We start from the raw sequence: 20243 nt of genomic DNA on the forward strand, positions 1-20243 counted from the left end.
AAATATTGTTTTCTGTTACAATTTTATTGAATAACGAACTCTTAAATGTGCCATTTTTTAATCAAACAGACTTTGTAAGGAAGCTCAAATTATTAAAATTAAATTATGAGAATTGAGAACAAGAAAATAAGTATTATTAGTTTGTTTTTAAATTTATGAGAAGATTTTAAAGATTTTAATTTTATTTTATAGGATTTCACCAAATATTATTAAAAATTCAAGTCTTTTTAAAAGATGCTTAGGACTTTTAGAAGTTGGGAAGGAATCAAGAAATATTTTTAAAATTTTCGAAAATGTTTCCCAGTTCTCAAATAGTTATAATTTATTTAAAACGCCTAACATTTCTGAAAATATTTTTTACTGACTCGAATTTTTCTCAAATTAAAAAAAAAATACCTTATAATTTTTTACATTTTCCCAGACATTTCAAGACCATTTTTTTTATTTTCAAAAACTTTCGAAATCTTTTAAAGACTGAAATTAATTGTGAATCTCTTTAATTCTGCTGAATATTTCTTGGATCTACTCATTTTTTTATTTTGTAAACTTACCAAATTGAAATATTCTGTTTCAAACTCTTCTAAACTCTTTTTCGAATTTTGAGGAAATCGTTTAATGTGTTAAAAAAACTTTTTTAATTTTTTCGTAAAGTTCATTTTTGAAAAAAAAAATTAATCAAAATTTCCACACGAACATAAGGACAATTGTAGTTTTCTGCAAAAAAATATATAAATTTTGAATAAATACATAAATTAACACAAAAATTGTTTTAAATTGTTTTAAATTGTTTTCAGCATAATAGAAAAATTTTTAAATAACAATTTAAATTTTTATCCAAAAAGTTAAATCGCAGACTAAAAAAAGGCTTTTTTAATCAAATACATGAACTTTGCACAAAAAAATTTATTTTCCATCAAGAATAATTTTCTACCAAGAAAGGCGAGTATTAAAAAAAAATACAAATAATTTCAACTAAAAAAGATTTCTTTTCCATGAAACACAGAATAGTTTAATTTGTAGTTTAAAAAAATTAATTTTTAACCAAAAACAAGAATTTTCTACAAAATCGTTAAATTTTCAGAAAACAAATTTTTCCAACTAAGTTGATGAATCATCAACCAAAAAAAAACTAAGTTGTTGACAAAGTAGTTCCACTTTCAAGCAGAAAATATGAAAAAAATCGTTAAAATTCTTTGAAATCGCTTTAAATTTTTGAAACGAATTGAAAATTTCTTGGAATCTTTTAAAATGTCCTAAAAATTGAAAATCCTTAAAAATCTCTTAAAATTGTTTAAAGCTGTTGAACATTCCTTACCATTTTAAAAAGACCCTAAAATATTTCAAATTCTTTAAAATTTCTTTTTAAAATCCCCTCTAAGAATTTTTTAATTCGTTAAAATTCCTTTAAATTATAAGAATAAGTTGAAAACTCCTTGGCATTTTTAAAAACATCCTCAAATATTTAAAATGCTTTAAAATTCTTTTGAAATCTTGAAATTTTTTAAAGCTCTTGAAAATATCTTGAAATTTTAAACATGCTCTGAAATATTTCAAATCCTTTAAGATCTCATACTAAATTATTAAAATAATTAAAAAATTCCTTGGAATCTTTTTAAATTCTCAAATTTTTCAAATCCTTCAAAATCTTTGGAAATACCTAGAACTTTTTTTTGGGGTTCTACAGTATTTTGGAGTTTAAAAAAAAACCTTTCTAAGATTTCAAACGATTTTTAAGGATATTAAATATTTGAGGATGTTTTAAAAGATGTCAAGGAATTTTCAACTTATTATAATTTAAACGAATTTCAAAGAATTAAAAATTTTTTAGAAGGGTTATTTTTAAAAATTCCAAAGTACTGCAGAAATCTCAAAAAAAAAAAGTTCTAGGTATTTCAAAAGATTTTGAACAATTTTAAATATTTGAGGATGCTTTAAAAGATATCAAGAAATTTTCAAATGATTTTAATAATTTAGTATGTGATTTCAAAGGATTTGAAATATTTCAAGGTATTTTTAAAATTTTAAGATATTTTAAAGAGCTTTAAAAATGTTAAGAGATTTAAAAAGGTTTTTAAGGATTTTAAATATTTGAGGATGTTTTAAAAAAATGTCAAGGAATTTTCAACTTATTTTGATAATTTGAAGGAATTTCAAAGAATTAAAAAAATTTCAGAACGGTTATTTAAAAAAATTCCAAAGTACTTTAGAAACCTCTAAAAGATGATGAAATCTTTCAACAGATTCTAAAGGTTTCGAAATATTTGAGAGTATTTTAAGAGGTTCCAAGGAATTTTTCATTTTTTTACAGTAATTTAATATGAGATTTTAAAGGATTTGAAATATTTTAGGGTATTTTAAAAATTGTAAGGAATTTTCAAGAGCTTTGAAAAATTTCGAGCGATTTTAAAGGATTTTCAATTTTTTAGGATATTTGAAAACATTTCAAAGAATTTTAAATTTGTTTCAATAATTTAAAGCGATTAGTTTTTTTAACTATTTATTAATATTAATATAATATTTTATAATTACAATATTAACTTTTTTCAAATGAAAAGATCACATTAGGGTCAAAATATGTCAAGCCTGACATTTTTAAATCGATAGTTCTATTTTCAATCAATGTATACAGTTTTCGATTCTTTTTTATATCAAAATAACTCCCCTAAAATATTTTTTTTTAAATGTATTTTTTTTTAAGTTTTTAACACTCAAAGTTCTTGATAATTTTTTTTTTCAAAAATGTCTTACTCGCGAACGGTTCATCGAAATTCGATAATTGAGTTATGAAAATTTTGGTTACGAAGTATATTTTACGCTAAAAAATTGTTCGGTAGTAAAACAAAAAATTTATTATTTAAATAATTGTTTGTTTTAAACAATTGGAAATTAATTAGACTTCTCTGCCTGTTAAAGAATTCCTCGACGGGCTAAGAGATTCTACAATCCCTTCTGAAAAGTTTGGTGAAAAAAAAGTTTGTATTTCAATTTAATTTTTAATTGAATTAAAAAAAAATAATTTTTTAATTTAATTTAATAATTTATTTATACAAAAAATTTAGTAGTTGGTATTTAAATTAAAAATATCCATTATTTTAAATACCAACTATTAAATTTTTGTATTGAAAATTCATCTTTTTGGTTTAAAATTCAACTACTAGGTTGAATGTTTGAACCGATTGGTTAAAGAAAAAAGACTTTTGGTAGAAAATTAATCGACTTGGTTGTAAATTTCACTATACTTTCTTGAAGATTAAACTATTTTATCAAATTTCAGTTTTTGTGTTAAAGCTTGATTAGTTCAGTTAAAAATGCATCTTTTCGTTGGAAAAATTAATTTTTTGGTTGAAAATGATTTTTAAAAATTGAAAACTAATCTTTTCAATGATAATTTGACTATTCTTTTTTTTTTAATTCAAATGTTTTTATTGAAAATTCAACTACTTCATTGAATACTTAAATACGCTCTTAAAAAACAATATTTTTGCTTGAAGATTCATTTCTTTGGCTAAAAATTTATCTATGCTTAATTGAAAATTAAACCACGTTATTCTTTTTTAGTAGAAAATTAATCTTCTTGGTTGAAAATTCATCATTTTAATAAAAAAATAACTATACCTGGTAGAAAGTTAAGCCGCTTGATTAAAAATGCATTTTCTCATTAACATTTATCATTTCAGTTTAAAATTCGTTCCATATTGTACTTTTCATATGATACCCACAATAATTTGATTCAAAATTATTTATTACCCAATTGTTTCCCTATTTCTTGGCTTCAAGTTGATCCACTTTATTAAAAAATTAATTTTTTTTTAATGATGCGTCATTCTTTTAATTGAAAATTCATCTATTTGTGAACTATTTTAATAATATTATTATTTTTTTAAATTAATCTTCTTAGCTGAAAACTTAACCATTGAACTTTTGTTTAAAAAATCAAATTTTTTAGTTGATAATGGATCTATTTTGTTGACAATTCATCTTTTTAGTAAAAAATTAATCTTCTTAGTTAAAAATTCATCTTTTTGATTAGAAAATTGACTATACCTTGTAGAACGTATTTTTAAAAGTTCTAAGGCTTTTAAAAGATTTCACGGGTTTTTAAAATAATATTTCTGAGGATTTCAATGATTTTTAATGGATTTTTAAACTCTCAATGTATTTTCATACATTTTCCATGATTTCAGAAAATATTATCATAGACTTTCAAGGGGTTTTATACTATTTTAGTGGATTTAAAAGAATTCATTCATTAGAAGCGAGGTATTTTATAGGGTTTTAAAGAATTAAGAGATTTGGAATTCACCCTGAATTATTATTCATTTCTCCCTAAATTCTTTGGAATTATCTTGAATTTTATGAATTCACTTTAATGTTTTTAATTCACTTGAATTTCTCTAAATTTACTCTTTTCCACTTAATTTAGTGATTTTCTTTTAATTTTGAAGTTTTAATTTATTTGATCCTGAGGATCAATTGACAAAGTGACCAAAGGATGAAAAATATTTATAAGTATTCTTTTCAAGTTCCTTAGCATTTTCAAGGGCATTACACAATTTTTAAGGAGTTTGAAGGATTCTAAATAACTTAGGTTATTTTAAAAGTTTACAAAGAAATTGGTTTATTTCAGTAATTTTAAGGCTTTCAAAGACTGAAATATTTTTGTGTATTTGACAAGATTCAAAAGCATTTTTAAGAGATTTAAACGATTTTAAGGGATTTCCAAGGGGGTTTTATAATTTTAAGGGAATTTAATATTTTAATGGATTTCAAAGAATTTATTCAAAAGAAGTGAGGGATTTCGAAGATTCGAGGAGATTTTCAAATATTTTTTGCAATTCATTTGTAATTCGATCTGAATTCTTATTAATGTATCCTAAATTCTTTGAATTCTTCTAAATTCACTCAATTCTACCCAATTCAATTAATTTTTCAATATTTTTAAATTGTTTTCAATTCACTCGATCGCTTCGTAAATTCAGCCTGATTTTGAACGGATTTCATCAAATTCTTCTCATTTCTTTTAAATTTATCTTAGATTGCAATCAATCAAATTTTTCTCGATTCTTAGAATTATTACAATTCTTTTAAATTGTTTTGAATTTTTTTTAATTCTTTGAAATTCTCTTGAATCTTTTTAATTTAGTTGAATCCTTCTAAATTCACTCAGTTTTTTCATATTTTCAAATTGTTTTAAATTCATTTGATTTTTTTTTTTTTTTGAATTCTCAAATTTTTATGAATTTTTAGCAAATTCTTCTTATTTTGTCTTAAAGTCTCCTAAATTCATTCCACTTTTAGGAAAATCAGTGAAATTTTTTGATTTTCAAATTTTTTAAAAATTTATTTGAATTCTTATAATTTTAACTTGATCTGTTCGTAAATCTTACAAATTATCCTGAATTTATAAAATTATAATATATAATAAAATATAATTTATAAAATTATCCTGAAAAAAGTACCCTTTGGTCTATATTTTATCTAATAGGGACTGAATCTTTAAAATATGAACTCTTTGAAATATTTCAGGATATTTATAAAAATTCCGAGACATTTTTCATAGCTATCAGTAATTTGAAGAAATTTCTAAGATTTTGTGGAATTTTTAAAAATTAATTTTATTAATTTGAAGTGAGTTGAAAGTTTTAAAAATATTTTAGGATAAAGAATTTTCTCGAATTTTTGAAGGTATGGAACGATTTTACAGAACCTATGAAGTTTTAAAATATTTCAAAACATTTCAAGTTATTTTATAAGATTTCCGAGGATTTTAATGATTTTAACGGATTTTAAAACTCTCAATGTATTTTAATAAATTTCCCATGATTTCGAAAAATATCGTCTTAGAATTTCACGGGATTCACTTGAATTTCTCTAAATTTACTCTATTCTACCTAATTCAATGGATTTTTTTTTGAATTTTTAAAAGTTGATCAATTGATAAAATAATTAAAGGATTTTAAATAATTTATCTTGTTTTAAAAGATCACAAAGAAATTTTTTAATTAATTTCAATACTTTAATCTGATTTAAAAGGATTGGAAATACTTGAGAGTATTTACAAAAATTCTTAGAAATATTTTAGGAAATTTTAATAGATTTCAAGACATTTTTGATTTATTTTAGTAGTTTGATGATTTCAAATACTCAATTAAATATTTTAATGGAATTCAAAGAATTTTTCACAAGACATGAGGGATTTTGTAGGCTTTCGAAGATTTTCAAGAGATTTTCAAATATTTTTTGCAATTAATTTGGAATTCGCCCTGAATTCTTATTCATTTTTCCATATTTTTGAATTGTTTTTAATTCACTTGATTGATTTTTAAATTCAACTTGATTTTGTTTATTAATTTCATCTCATTTATTTCAAATTTTTTTAAATTCACTCAAAATTTAATGTAATCAATAAAAAATTTTTCGCTTCTTAAAAGTATTCCAATTTATTGGAATTTTTTTGAATATAACTTGAAATTGTTTTGTAGGGATTACGAAGTTACTGAATTCAATGTTTTTTTTCTTCATATTTTGAAATTGTTTCAAATTCATTTGATGTTCTAAAATTTAATTCACCTTTAATGTTTATGAATTTCGTCGAATTCTTCTTTTTTATCTTAGATTCCTAAAATTCATTCCCGTTTTACGTAAATCGATGGGATTCTTTGAGTTTTTAAACATTTTTTTTCCAATTCATTTGAATTCTTTTGAATATAACTCGAATTGCTCTGAAATTTTCTAAATTTTAAAAGATTATGAGACATTTTTAATAGACTTTAATAAATTGAAGAAATTTGTAAGATGTTAGGTGTTTTTTCAAAACTTCTAAGGCATTTTCGAAAGCTTTTAATTTCAAATATTTTAAGAAATCTTAAAAGATTCCAAGGAATTTTTTTTTTTATTGATTTCAATAATTTGAAGCGATTTCAAAGCATTTGACACATTTGAGGTTAAAGAATTTTCTAGAATTTCGGAAAATATGGAACGATTTTATCGCCAGATTTCATGAAATTTCACAGGATTTAATATTTATTTAACGGGATTTAATCATTTTTAAGTGAATTTAAAGAATTTATTTTTAAAAAGTAAGGTATTTTGTAGGATTTAAAATATTTTAAGAGTTTTTAAAATAGTTTTTGGAATTCACCCTGAATTCTTAATCCAAGGGTTTTAATAAATTTAAGGTGTTGTAATAATTTAATGGATTTCAGAGAATTTATTTATAAGAAGTTATAAATTTCGTATGGTTTCAAATATTTGACGAGATTCTCAAAGATTTGAAGAGATTTTCAAATATTTTTTTGCATTTCATTTAAAATTTGCCATGAATTCTTATTAATTTATCCTGAATTATTTTAAATTCGTTTGAAGTGTGTTTATTACTTTTTATTTTTTTAATTACAATATAAAATTAAATTACAACGATTTTTCATTTGTCAAATTAGCTCTATATTGCTGTATTTAACTATTTTCTTGAAAACTTGTTTTTTTTTCTGTTCGAAATTAATTTTTTTTTTTACTGAAAATTTAACTATTCTATTCATAGCTGGAAATTTACTAGTTTGTTGGAAATATTTTCTCTCTTATTGACTGAAAAATCTTTCAATGTTAACAATTCAACTCGTTTTGAAAAGTCGTATTTTTTTGGTGGAACTAAACTTTTTTTATTAAAAATTACAATATTTTTTTATGGAAATATCAATTGCTACATTTTTTTTGGTCAGAATTCATCGTTTTTGGAATGAAAATTTGATTAATTGGTTAAACGTTAAACCCTTTTGTTAAAAAACTTTTTTTAAAGTTCATCATTAGAATTGAAAATTCATCTAATTGGTTGAAAACTGAGCTGTTTTGTTAAAAATTCGTCCATTCCTTGAATACATTTTTTTTCATTGATAATTTAATTATTATTGTTGAAAATTGTTTTGTTTTGAAAATATTTTTTTTTCTGAAAATGTAATTATTCCAGTTGAATATTCCATCACGTTAGTTTACAAAATTAATCTTTTTAGCTTAAAATATTTTTTTACTGAAAATCTAACTATTCAATTTTTGTATGGAAAATTTATATTTTTTAGTTAAAAAATCGCCTTTTTTTGAGGAAATTAATTTTCTCGATTAAAAGTTCTTCCTTCTGGTTTAAAATTTAACTATTCCAGTTAAAAATAAATAATTTTAGTTGAAAATTTATCAGTTTCATTAAAAGATTTTAAACTTGAAAGGTAACTTCCATTTTTGGTTGAAAATTGATCTTTTTTAATTCAAAATTCAACTCTTTTGTAGAAAATTCATATATTTTGTTTAAAAATAACTTGTTTGTTTTTTTATAGAAAATTAATCTTCTTTTGAAAATTCATCTTTTTTGTTGAAAATTCAAGTATTTCAATCAAGTATTCATATTTTTATTTGTAATTTTTTCTTTTTGATTGAAAATTCAACTAATCCAGTTTATTATTTAATAATTTTAATTAATGATTCATATTTTTGGTTTAAAATTAATCTAGTTCAGTTAAAGATTCATTATTATAGTTGAAAATAATGAAAATCCATCACTTTGATTGAAAATTTTAGTTATTTGTTGAAAATTGTTTTTTTTTTAAATTAATTTTTTTTAACTGAAATTTTAACAATTCCATTAATGATTCAAACGCATCTTTTTTAGTTTTAAATTTAACTATTTGGTTGCAAATTTTTCTTTTTCAGTTAAAAGTGCATCTATTTTGTTGAAAAATCGTCTTTTGTGGTAGAAAATTAATCTTCTTGTTTTAAAATTCATATTTTTTTCGTTGAAAATACCTGAAAACCCTGGAATTGTAAAGAAATTTTTATATACCAGAAACCCCCTGGAAATTAAAGGGATTTTTTTTTAATTCAAGCAAATTTGCGCGAGCGTGTTAAATTTTTTAAAATTTTATTTTAGATTGCAATATATAATTGAATGTTCTTGTTTAAAAATTCATCTCTTTGGTTTAAAATTTAATTGTTTCAGTTAAAGATTCATCATTTGAGTTGAAAATTCATCGCTTTGATTGAAAATTGAATATTTTCTTGGAAATGATTTTTTTTAGATTATTTTTTTAACTGAAAATTTAACGATTCCATTTATGGTCAAAAATTGATCTTTTCAGAACTGAATTCAACTATTTTGTTGTACGTTTTTTAAGTCTTGTTGAAAAATTCTTTTTTTTTAGTAGACAATTAATCTTGTTTGAAAATTCATCTTTTTCTTTGAAAATTCAAGTATTTCAGTTAACTATTCAACATTTGATTTGAAAATTAATTGTTTCGGTTGAAAATAAAACTAATTGGTTAGAAATTAAATTCTTTTTTTCATGTTTTTGGTTTTAAATTGATCCATTAAGTTAAAGATTCATTATATTATTTGAAAATTCATCAGTTTGGCTGTAGATTTTTTTTTCTTTTGCGGAAAATTAATTATTTCAACTAAAAATTGAACTATTCCATTTTTTATGGAAAACTGATGTTTTTCAATTCAAAATTCAACTTTTAAGTACTTGAGAGACAAATTCAAGAAATTAATTGTTATGTTTGTCGTATTATTTAATTATTTAATTAATCGATGATGCGAATATATTTAAGAGTATCTTGTAATATAAGTTGTCAAAGCTTTCTAAATTTAGCATAGAAATTAAATCCCTAGAAACTGAAAAAAAAATTATTTATAATAAACTAGCAAAACTGTATGCATATTCAGAGTGAATTAATTAACAAAATTTGTGATACCTGGAAAAAACATGTAAATTGTCAGGGAATTTTCTTTCAGGATTTCAGCAGACGCCCTGATATTCAAATATCAGCATTATAATCTTGTAATTCTTTTAATATAGAATCTTTTATATACGGAATAAACAGTATTTCAGGTACAAATTTAAAAAATTCAAATTTATTCATTTTTATTAAACAAGAAATTGTATTTTTTTTTGCTGTAAAAGATAACTTTTGAACAAAATACTTGAATTTTTAACCTAAAAAGATAAATTACCAAAAAGTTTGGTTATAAATTGATATTTTTATTGGAAAATAATTTTTTATGTTAAAAATTTGTGAAAATTCAAGCATTCCAGTTAAATATTTATAATTTTAGTTGAAAATTCATCTTTTTGTTTGAAACTAAAATTATTTGGTTGAGAGTTTAAATCTTTTGATAAAAATTCATTTTTTTGTTTAAAATTCGTTTATTTAGGTTGAAAATGTATCACTGGTTGAAAATTGTTTTTTTTTTCGTGTAAAATTAATTTTTCTTATAATATAAATTGAACTATTTTATGTTTCGTTGAAAAATGCTCTTTTTAGGTCAAAATGAATCTTTTTAGATGAAAATTCAATTACTTGCTTAAAAAATCATCAATCTTGTTCGAAACGTAATATTTTTACTTGAAGAGTTAGGAATTTGAAGCTGTTTAAATTTAATTTAATATATACCTCCATTAATTTTACCAAAATATGCACCGAATTTTAACCCGCAAACGGTACACTCCAACCGAGTATACGTAATCGGTACACTGGTGCGAATTGGTTTATTTGCAATGTTAATATTAAATATTTAACATATTCATTTAATATATCTGGGGATAATCCGCTGCAGCTGCGTTTGCATACATGCCAACAAAATGAGAAAACATCAGGTGCGAATTCGCACCAGTGTGCCGTTTGAGGGTTAAATATAAGAATATAAAATAAAAATTTGTTTCAATTATTATAAAAATTCACGGACTTTAAGAAACAAATTCCAAAAATTATTAATGATGTTTTTGGTATTATTTAATTAATCGATGGTGCTAATTTATTAAAGATTATTTAGCAATATAATTTTTTAAAGCTTTCTAAATTTAAGATTATAATTGAATCCCTACAAACCGAGAAAAACATTATTTGTAATAAACTCGCAAAACTGTATACTCTTTATAGTGTACAAATGGTTTCGTACCCTGAAAAATTATGTCTGGAAAAAAAATTGAAATACCTGGAAAAAACCTGGAATTTTTCAAAGAATTTTTCCAGTATTTCAATATTAATGGTACATTCTTTTAGGAGGATTATGAAGAAGAGGGAACTCCCAGTAAGCAACCGAAAGTCGCGCCTCCTAGGCAAATTCAGGAGAAAGAGGAAAGATTGTAAGTTTTTGAGCGTCAAAATGAAGAATCTCGAATAATTAGAAACAAAAAATTTCGAAATGTATTTAAAAAATTAACTTTTTCTGATTTTTTAGGCCCTGTATTTTGATTTTCGACTCATTGGCAGGAGCCAGTCGGAGTCGTGTTGTCGCTACTTTGCGCGATTATTTATCTTGCGAGCACAAAGCGAAACATAAAGGCACGGAAAAGGTATTTTCGAAAGATACGATAAAAGGTGCTTGTCCGAAAGTTCCGCAACAATCAAATTTCACAGACTGCGGTGTCTATGTCCTTCAGTATGTTGAAAGCTTCTTCAAGGTACGAATAATTTTTCACATTTCTTTTTTTTGTTATAAATGAACAAATTGGGATTCAGCTCGCGCGAATATGCTCAAAATTTAAGATAATTAAATAAATTTATTGTTTAAACAAATATATATATATATATAATGAATACATATATTTTGACAAAAACATTCTTGAGTGAAATAAACATATCCTTTTTTTAATTAGAGCGTTGCTACAGATCAGGTAATATCAGAAAGTCAGGAGAAACCTGACAGAGTTAGGGAATTTTCGAACAACTAAAGTTGAAGTTAGTTTTATTATTATGGTTAAAAATCGGAACTATTTTGTTGAAGATTAATCTCTTTTGGTTGTGTATTCAAACTATTTTGTTGAAAACTTACATTTTTTGGTTGAATGAGACTATTTTTGGTATAAAATTAAAATACTTTTTGGTTGAAATATCAAATATCTAGTTTTCTGTTGAGAATTCATCCTTTTTGTTTGAAAATTTAACTACTTATTTCAAAATGGAACTACTTTGGTAATAATTTATTTATTTTGTTGATGATTCATCATTTTTGTTGGCAACCTTTTTTTTTTCTTGTTCAAAATTTAATTTTTTTATTGAAAATTATGTGTTTTAACTGAAAATTTAAATCGTACATGTTTGGTTCGAAATTTATCTTCCTAAGTTGAAAATTCAAATATTTGGTTTAAAATTCCTGTATTTTATTAAAAATTCGAATTTGTGGGAGAATATTTAAGTTTCTTGGTATCTAATTTCTCTTTTTGGTTAAAAATTCATATATTTCGTTGCCAATTGATTTACTTTGTTGAAAATTCGTCTGTTTTTGTACAAAAATCATCTGATTGGTTGAAAATTCGTTTTTTTTTTCTTATTTAGAAATAACTTTCATTTTTTGTCCAAAATTGATCTTTTTTTATGGAAATTCAATCTTCTTTGTTTAATATTATACTTTTTCGTTGAAAAATTACTTTAATTTGATTGAAAGTTAAGTTTTTTTTCTGAAAATTCAACTATTTGTTGGAAATCCGTCTTTTTTTGCTAGGAGAGTCTCTCATTAGTTGAAACTTCATCTTTCAGGTTCAAATTTCATGGTTTTGTTTGAAAATTTAACTATTTTTTTGAAAATTTTTCTCGTTTTTGTTTGAAAATTTAAATATTTTATTTTTGGCAAAAAATTGGTCTGTCAAGTTGAACATTCATGTATATGTTAAAAAAGTAATTTTTTTAGCTGAAGATCTATTATTTTAGTTGAAAATTGTCTTTAATTATTTTAATTTTTGTGGAAAATTTACATTTTTTTATGGAAATTTAATCTTTTTCTTTAAAAAAATGTTCTGTTTTGTTCAAAATTGAAATATTTTATTTTTGGCTAGGAATTTATTTATTTAGTTGAAAAATTTTTTTAATAAAAATTCGTTTTTTTTTATATATAAAATTCATCTTTTGGGTTGAAAATTCCATTATTTCGTCAAAAATTCATATTTTTTATTGAAAATTCATCACTGTGTTTAAAAATGTATTTTTTTTATCGAAAACTCGTGTGAGTTCAATTTTAGTTGAAAATTGATAGATTTGATTGAAATTCTATCTTTTTTGGTAGAAAATTCATCTTTTGAGTTAAAAATTGAATTATTTTGTTGAGAATTTATTTTTTTGATTAAAAATTCATCTTTTTGGTGAAAATTATTTTTTTTTCTTATTTAGAAATAATTTTTCCAATTGAAAGTGTAACTGTTCCATTTTTTGTACAAATTTGATCTTTTTTCATGTAAACTTAATCTTCTTGGTTGAAAACTACACTATTTTGTTGAAAATATTTACTTTGATTTTATTAAAAATTAGGTTCTTTCTGAAAATTTAACTATTCTATTTTTAGTTGAAAAATTATCTGTTTTAGGTGAAAATTAAACTATTTGTTGACAATTCGCTCCTTTTTTTGGTTAGAAATTTATTTTACTAGCTGGAAAGTGAAGCATTTTATTTTTGGTAGAAAATTGATTTTTCAAGTTGAAAATTCATACATATTTTAAAAATTCACTTGAATTATTTCAGTTTTTTTGGAAAATTTCCACTTTTTAATAGAAATTTTATCTTTTTCGTTAAAAAATGTTCTGTTTTGCAGAAAATGTAGCTAATCTATTTTTGGTTAAGAATTTATTTATTTATTTGAAAAAAAATTAATAAAAATCCGTTATATATCTTTTTATATAACGGATTATATATAATCCGTTAATATCTTTTGGGTAGAAAATTCCACTATTTGGTCAAAAATTCATATTTTTTGTTGAAAATTGAGCACTGTAATTAAAAATTAATTTCTTTGGCTAAAAAATCGTTTATTTTTATCTGAAAATAATTTTTTTTGACTTAAGATGTGTCTTTCATTTTTGCTTAAAAATTTATGTTTTTAGTTGAAAATTAATTAATTTTGCTGAAAATTCGTTTTTTTCAATTTATTTTTCTAACTGCGAATTGAACTATTTCAATTTTCGTTTATAAATTTATCTTTTTTTAGTTCAAAATTTATTTATTTTATTGAAACTGTATCTTTTTTGGCAGAAAATTCATCTTTTGGGTTTTAAATTGAATTATTTTGTTGAGAATTTATTTTTTGTGCTGAAAATTGATTGTTTTAACTGAAAATTAAATTCTTCTATTTTTGGTCAAAAAATAATTTTTTCAAAATTAATTTTTTTTTTCGAAAATTTATTTTTCTCACATTTTGACTATTCGAATTTTGATTGAAAATTGATCTTTTTTAGATAAAAATGTATTTACTTGGTTGAAAACGAATCTATTTTGGTAGAAAGTTAATCTTTTGGGTTGAAAATTTAACTATTTTGTTGAAAATTCATACTTTTTGTCGAGCATTCATAATTTTAGTTAAAAATTCATGTCCTCGGTTCAAAATTTATCTTTTTTATTTGAAAACTCAACTAAAAAGTGTTTGAAATGTATTAAGAAACCATTTTTTTTGCAATAATATTTAGATTATAATTTAGAAACTTTCTATTTGACTTCTTTTAACATTTAAATTAAGCGCCTCTTCCAATTTTAAGCGATATATTTTCGCGCGAAATTAATGTAATTATTAATGATAAAGACCGAAAATGGAATTTTTAAAATCCTAATTAAAAATGCTTATAAATGTTTATTAAATTATTAAGGTAGTTGTCGTGCCAAAAGTCAAGGATCTGAAAAAAATAGTTTTTCTATGATTTTAAGAATCAAAATATGGCAACTGATGTATGTCATTCTGAATAAAAAACCTTTTTTTGTTGTAAAAAATGTTAAAATTCACAACACCAAAAACCGTAATTTTAACCATGTTTTTTGCAATTGAATTTTTTCTGATCGCCTCTTCTTACTAATTTTTAAAAAATGATTGCATTTTAATAAATGATGACTTATGTTTTCACGGAAAATATAATCCGCCATTTATTAAAATGCAATCATTTTTCAAAAATGGGTAAGATGCGACGATCAGAAAAAATTCAATTGCAAAAAAAATGGTTAAAATTACTGTTTTTTTTTTGTTATTGTGAATTTTAATATTTTTCATAATTCCAGCTTCTCATTCGATAAATTTACATTCATTATTTATTTATTTTTCAGGAACCTGTTAAAAATTACACACTTCCGATAAAAACTCTGAAAAACTGGTTCGAGGAAATTGTCGTGACAAGGAAAAGAGAAGAGATTTCGAATTTGTTAATAGAGTTGATGAAAAGGACGAATGGCAGTCAAAATATTAGCCTTCCAAGTGTTATTTTTCCAACGCAGGATGGAAAATTAAAGCCAAAATCTGAGCCAGAAAAGTCGAAGAAGGAGGAAGTGAAGAAAACGAAGACGGAAGTGGAGGGTAAGACAAGTGCGGCGTCGACGACGCCCGCCGAAAATTCCGAATCTCCCGAACAAAAGGTTTTGCCCGAAGTTACGGGCAGGACTATTCAAATCATTCCCTATTCTTCGACGTCGTCTTCGAGTTCGAGTTCGACGGAGGGAAATGTACCAGAAATGTCTATAGAAGCCATTCCTCCTATTAGGTGAATATCTTCTTCTTCTTCTTTTTTTTTTTTTTTTAATTAATTAAAAAGCGATTTTATCCATTTCACTTTATTTTTTTTTTTTTGAGTTTAGAGTTTTTGATTTAATATTTTTACAATTTTTCCGTCTTTTTTAAGATGTAGTTTTCGAATAAAAATTTTTAGCTTAGGATCCATTAATTACGTGAGGAAAGTTTAATAAAATCCGTATTATTTTTTAAAATCATATGTGAAATATTTTAGGGAATTTTCAAAAAAGATTCTAAGGAATTTGGTTTGAATAATTTCATTAATTTGAAGGGATTTAAAGGCGTTTGCGATATTATAGGATAAAGATTTTTTTCATAATTTCAGGAAATATCGCCAGATTTGATATAATTTCACGGGATTTAATAAGATTTTAGTGTAGTTTGACGCATTTTTTTCAGGAGAAGTGATTTATTTCGTATGGCTTTTTAGATATGATTTTTTGGAATTTATCCTGAATTCTTTTGATTCTTTGGAATTCTTTTAAAATTTTGAATTCACTTAAATTCTTCTTAATTCACTCAATTCTACTTAATACAGTGCATTTTTTTTTAAACTTCTTAAAGTTTTTATTATTTTGATGCTGTTAATCATTTTTAACGAATTTCAGTAATTTAATGGGATTTCCAATAATTCGAAATATTTGAAGGTATTGTGAATTATTCCCGGGCATTTTCAAGAGCTTTAAAAAGTTTCAAGGGATTTTAAAAGATATCAAAGAATATGAAATATTTTAGAAAATTTAAAATGATTTCCAGAACTTTTTATTTGATTTATTTCAATATTTTGAAGGGGTTTCAAAGACTTTAAAATATTTTAAAGTATTTAAGAACAGGGTGGCCGCTGGACCGGGAAATGACCGTGAATTTATTTTTTGACCGGAAGTTTTACAAATTTTTAGAAAAAAATCCGTCCAACTTGAATTCCAACCGTTTTTTTTAAATTAGTTAAATTATTTTTTTCAATTATGCAATTTAAAATTATGCACTTCAAAATTCTAAAAATAAATAATATTTGAATTTTTATGGTTTTCAATTATGCCATTATTTAGCTTACAATGATGTTTGATGTTGAAAATTTTGGATAAAAAACGTTTTTATTTATTAAATAAATAATGTTTTTTAATTCATCTGTACTTTAAGTAATAAAAAGTGAATGTTTATAAACTATTTTCAAATTAAAAATAACTTCGTAATAATATATTCTTAATTGAAGGATTTTATAAAATTAAAAATATTGTTTCAGTCTACAAGATCTCATTTTTAACCCATTCAATTTGAAATTTTTAATTAAAAAAAAAAGATTAATTATTGAATATTTAGCAATATTTGAATTTTTATTTAAGACAAGTAAATTTAAACCAAATATTTTTAAGTAAAGAATCTTTAACTGAATTTGTTGACATAGAAAACCTGGGATCGTTAAATTTTCGAAGAGCCTTTAAACTTTGAATGTTACAATTTTAATTGTTGTATTTGAAAAATGCTTAATTTGTAAATGAAAGTTTTAAATTTTGATGTGTCATATACAAATGAACATTTGTAGAAAAAATTGGAGGTGATTTTAAGAGATATTTAGGAGTTCTAAAAAGATTGCAAATTATCATGCAAATTTGAGAAAGTTTACTTAAAATCTTCTAGAATTTTTTTTGTTTGAAAATTTTTGTTTAAATCTTTGAAAAACTTTTTAAATATTCGCTTAAAAAAATCTTTCAAAATGAAAAAATTATTTTTAAAATACTTTAAAACTTTAACTTTAAAATCTGCGAAAATCTACATTTTGTTTTATATTGGGTCATTATTTTCAAGTTTCTTGTAAAGAAATGTTCTAAAATTTGCAAGATTTTCTGAAAATTGTAGAAAAAAAGAAATTAATTTTTACAGATATTTATAAGTTCTGAAAAAATTTCCAAAATAATTTTAAATTTAAAACAAATTTAAAACAACTTCTAGATTTATCAAGATTTTGAAATAAAATTTTGAAGCTTTCCAAGGATGTTTAAACTATTCAAAAAGAAAATAATTGAATTTCTAATTTAAGAAACGTTCAGTTAATTTTTTTTTCAAATATTTGATGTTTCTAGCTTAAAATTCATTAAAATTATATAATTTTGAACATTTTAAAGTTCATTGATTGATTTTTAATTTATAGCATTGAAATTGATAACGTGGATTTATAATTTTTTATATTGAAAAATGTTAGTACCTTCAATTTTATACGCGTAAATTATTGAGCATTTGAATACAACAATTTTCAAGTAAAAAATTTAAATTTTAAAAGTTCAAAATTTAACAGTTCCACTTTAAGTGTTTTCATTTGCAGCTCAGCTTTTATTACTTCAAGTGGAATTTTTTTAGCTTTAGTGTTCCATTTTTCTAATTTCATTGACCGTGAAAAATGTTTGCGAACCGGGAAAAAACCGGGAAATGACCGGGAATTTATTTCGTCGATTAAAACGGCTATTCTGATGTCCTAAAAATGTTCATTCTAATAAATTTAAAAAAGCTGATCTTCATTAAATTATGAAAATTAATAATAAACTCAAAATAAATGAATTAATTTCATCTTTTAAATCTTTTGAAAGCTTTTGAATCCCTTTAAACTTTTTAACTTTTATTAAAACTCTCTGATTATCCTGGAAAATTCGTAAAAATACTTTCCACATAAAAAACTTAAAATCGCTTTAAATATTCAAAATCCCTGGTAAACCTTTAAAATCCATGAAAATTCCGCTTAAACTTTTGAAATCATACGAAATCCGTGGGTATAATTTAGATTCTTTTGAAAGCTTGTGAAATCCCTTTGATTTTTTTTTTAACTTATTAAATTCCCTGATTACCCTGGAAAATTCGTAAAAATACTTCCTGCAAAAATACTTGAAATCGCTTTAAAACTTTAAAATCCGTAAAAATTTCATAAAATTAATTAAAATCTTTCAAAATTCCGTCAAAACTTTTTATATTATAACAAATCCGTGGTTATACTTTACAATCTTTTAAAAGCCCGTGAATTCATCGAAATCCTTTTAAATCTCTGTAATTCTTTCAGTCTTTGCAAATCTTTTGAAATTACCTGAAAGCTTTTCAAATATCTTGAAATCATTTCAAATCTCATTAAAATCTTTTAAAATCCGCCCCTAAAAAGTCCAAGAAATCCCTAAAAATCCTTTAGAATATTTGGAAATCCTTTGATATTCTGTTAAATCATCGAAAACCTGTTAAATCTATTAAAATCTCTTAAAATACTTTAAAATTTCTTAACAAAGCTTTTAAAATCTCTTTATCTCATTATCAAATGGGTTAAAATCCTTGAAATCCCTTGTGGCCGTATTCATTTCAAATCAGGCACTTGAATTTGCAGAATCTCTCGAAGACGAAATATGTTGGTTTGCGAGAAAATTAGGCGATATATATTTTTCCGATTTGCAAAAAGAATTTTTCTCTAAAAAGTTATGCGTATTTGAATTTTGTGCTTTGTTTTTTCAAAAAACACGAATATTTTCTTTAAATTTCTATAACTTTCGGGCTAATTGAGAAATTTATTATTTTCTATTTGATCCTAATAGCGTTCGTCTTCCTTCAAAATCCGTCGAAAAATCGAAAAAAAGGGTTTAAAATTAAGAAAATTGTAGCGGTTTTTCTGAAAAAGTTAAAAATCGATTTTTTTTAAACCCACCTTTAAATTTTTTGTCTTTTTTTTTTTTAACTTGTACTTTGATAATGAAGATATCTTGTAAGTTCCGGGTTGCTACAAAACCTGAAAAAGTCATGGAATTGAAAAAAAAATTACTGGAAAACCTGGAAAAGTCATGGAATTTTTTTAATTGTCTCTATTTCAAAGCTTTATTAATTTATTATTTTATAGCGAATTCTTTATTTGAAAATTGGAATAGAAAACTTAACGAAAAGACAAATATCAGACAAACTGTAAGAATTAAATGAAAAGAAATGGAAAATTCAATAGAAAAAGCAAAAAGAACTGGAAGGATGCTAAAGAAGAAATTCCTGAACTGATTAAATTTGGATAAATTTGAATAAAGGCAATTTTATTATTTCTTGCGATCGAAAACTTTTATTTTAACTTTTTTTAAAAGTTCAATGTTTTTTTTTTAGATTACTGTTATTTTGAAATGTAATCTTAATCTTTGCATAAATAGTTCGACTATAATTGTTCTTAAAACAAATAAAAAAATATATAACATGATTATGATACAGAATACTTTTTTCACTTTGATAAAAATCTAATTGAAAATTCTTTTGAATTCAATAAAACTTATTGATGAACTATCATCATTGCATTATAATGTGTTACAATTCAATTCAATTGGCTGAATTAAAAAAAAAGTAGACCTGGAATGATAGATTCGAAAAAACGTCAAGATAAAAGTTTGCACGTCTAAAAAAGTTCTACGAAAAATGTCTGTTTTTTTTGCGATATTTTTTATAATTTTCGAAAAAGATTGAAAAACTACAATTTTAAGGGGAAAAAATTTTCCTGGCCTCAAGAATGTTTTAGCCCGCATTATGCTACTAAGATGCCTTTTTTTATTAGTAAAAACTTTTAAAAAATATTTAGAAAAATATAAAAATGTGGGGTTTTCCCGAAATTATAATTTTTTCATGTTTTCAAAAGGGGGAGGGTCGGTAAGGCCGGTTTTTGGCCTAATTTATTTTTGGACCAAAAAATCTGAAAAAATCATGGTAGTATCTTATAAGTATCCCGAGT

General features: G+C 23.2%; 1 protein-coding gene across 5 annotated transcripts in view; it reads left to right on the top strand.

Moving 5' to 3' along the window:
• Nucleotides 1-20243, top strand: part of LOC117179068 — an 85437-nt gene that overhangs the window by 64293 nt on the left and 901 nt on the right. For all 5 annotated transcript variants that reach the window (XM_033370818.1, XM_033370742.1, XM_033370920.1 and 2 more), the window contains 3 exons: nt 11047-11129; nt 11225-11447; nt 15061-15491. In XM_033370818.1, coding sequence (XP_033226709.1) covers nt 11047-11129; nt 11225-11447; nt 15061-15491 — 737 coding nt within the window. The remainder of the gene's footprint in view (nt 1-11046; nt 11130-11224; nt 11448-15060; nt 15492-20243) is intronic.

This window comes from Belonocnema kinseyi, chromosome 1 (assembly GCF_010883055.1).
Source record: "Belonocnema kinseyi isolate 2016_QV_RU_SX_M_011 chromosome 1, B_treatae_v1, whole genome shotgun sequence".
In the NCBI taxonomy this organism is placed as follows: Eukaryota; Metazoa; Arthropoda; class Insecta; order Hymenoptera; family Cynipidae; genus Belonocnema; species Belonocnema kinseyi.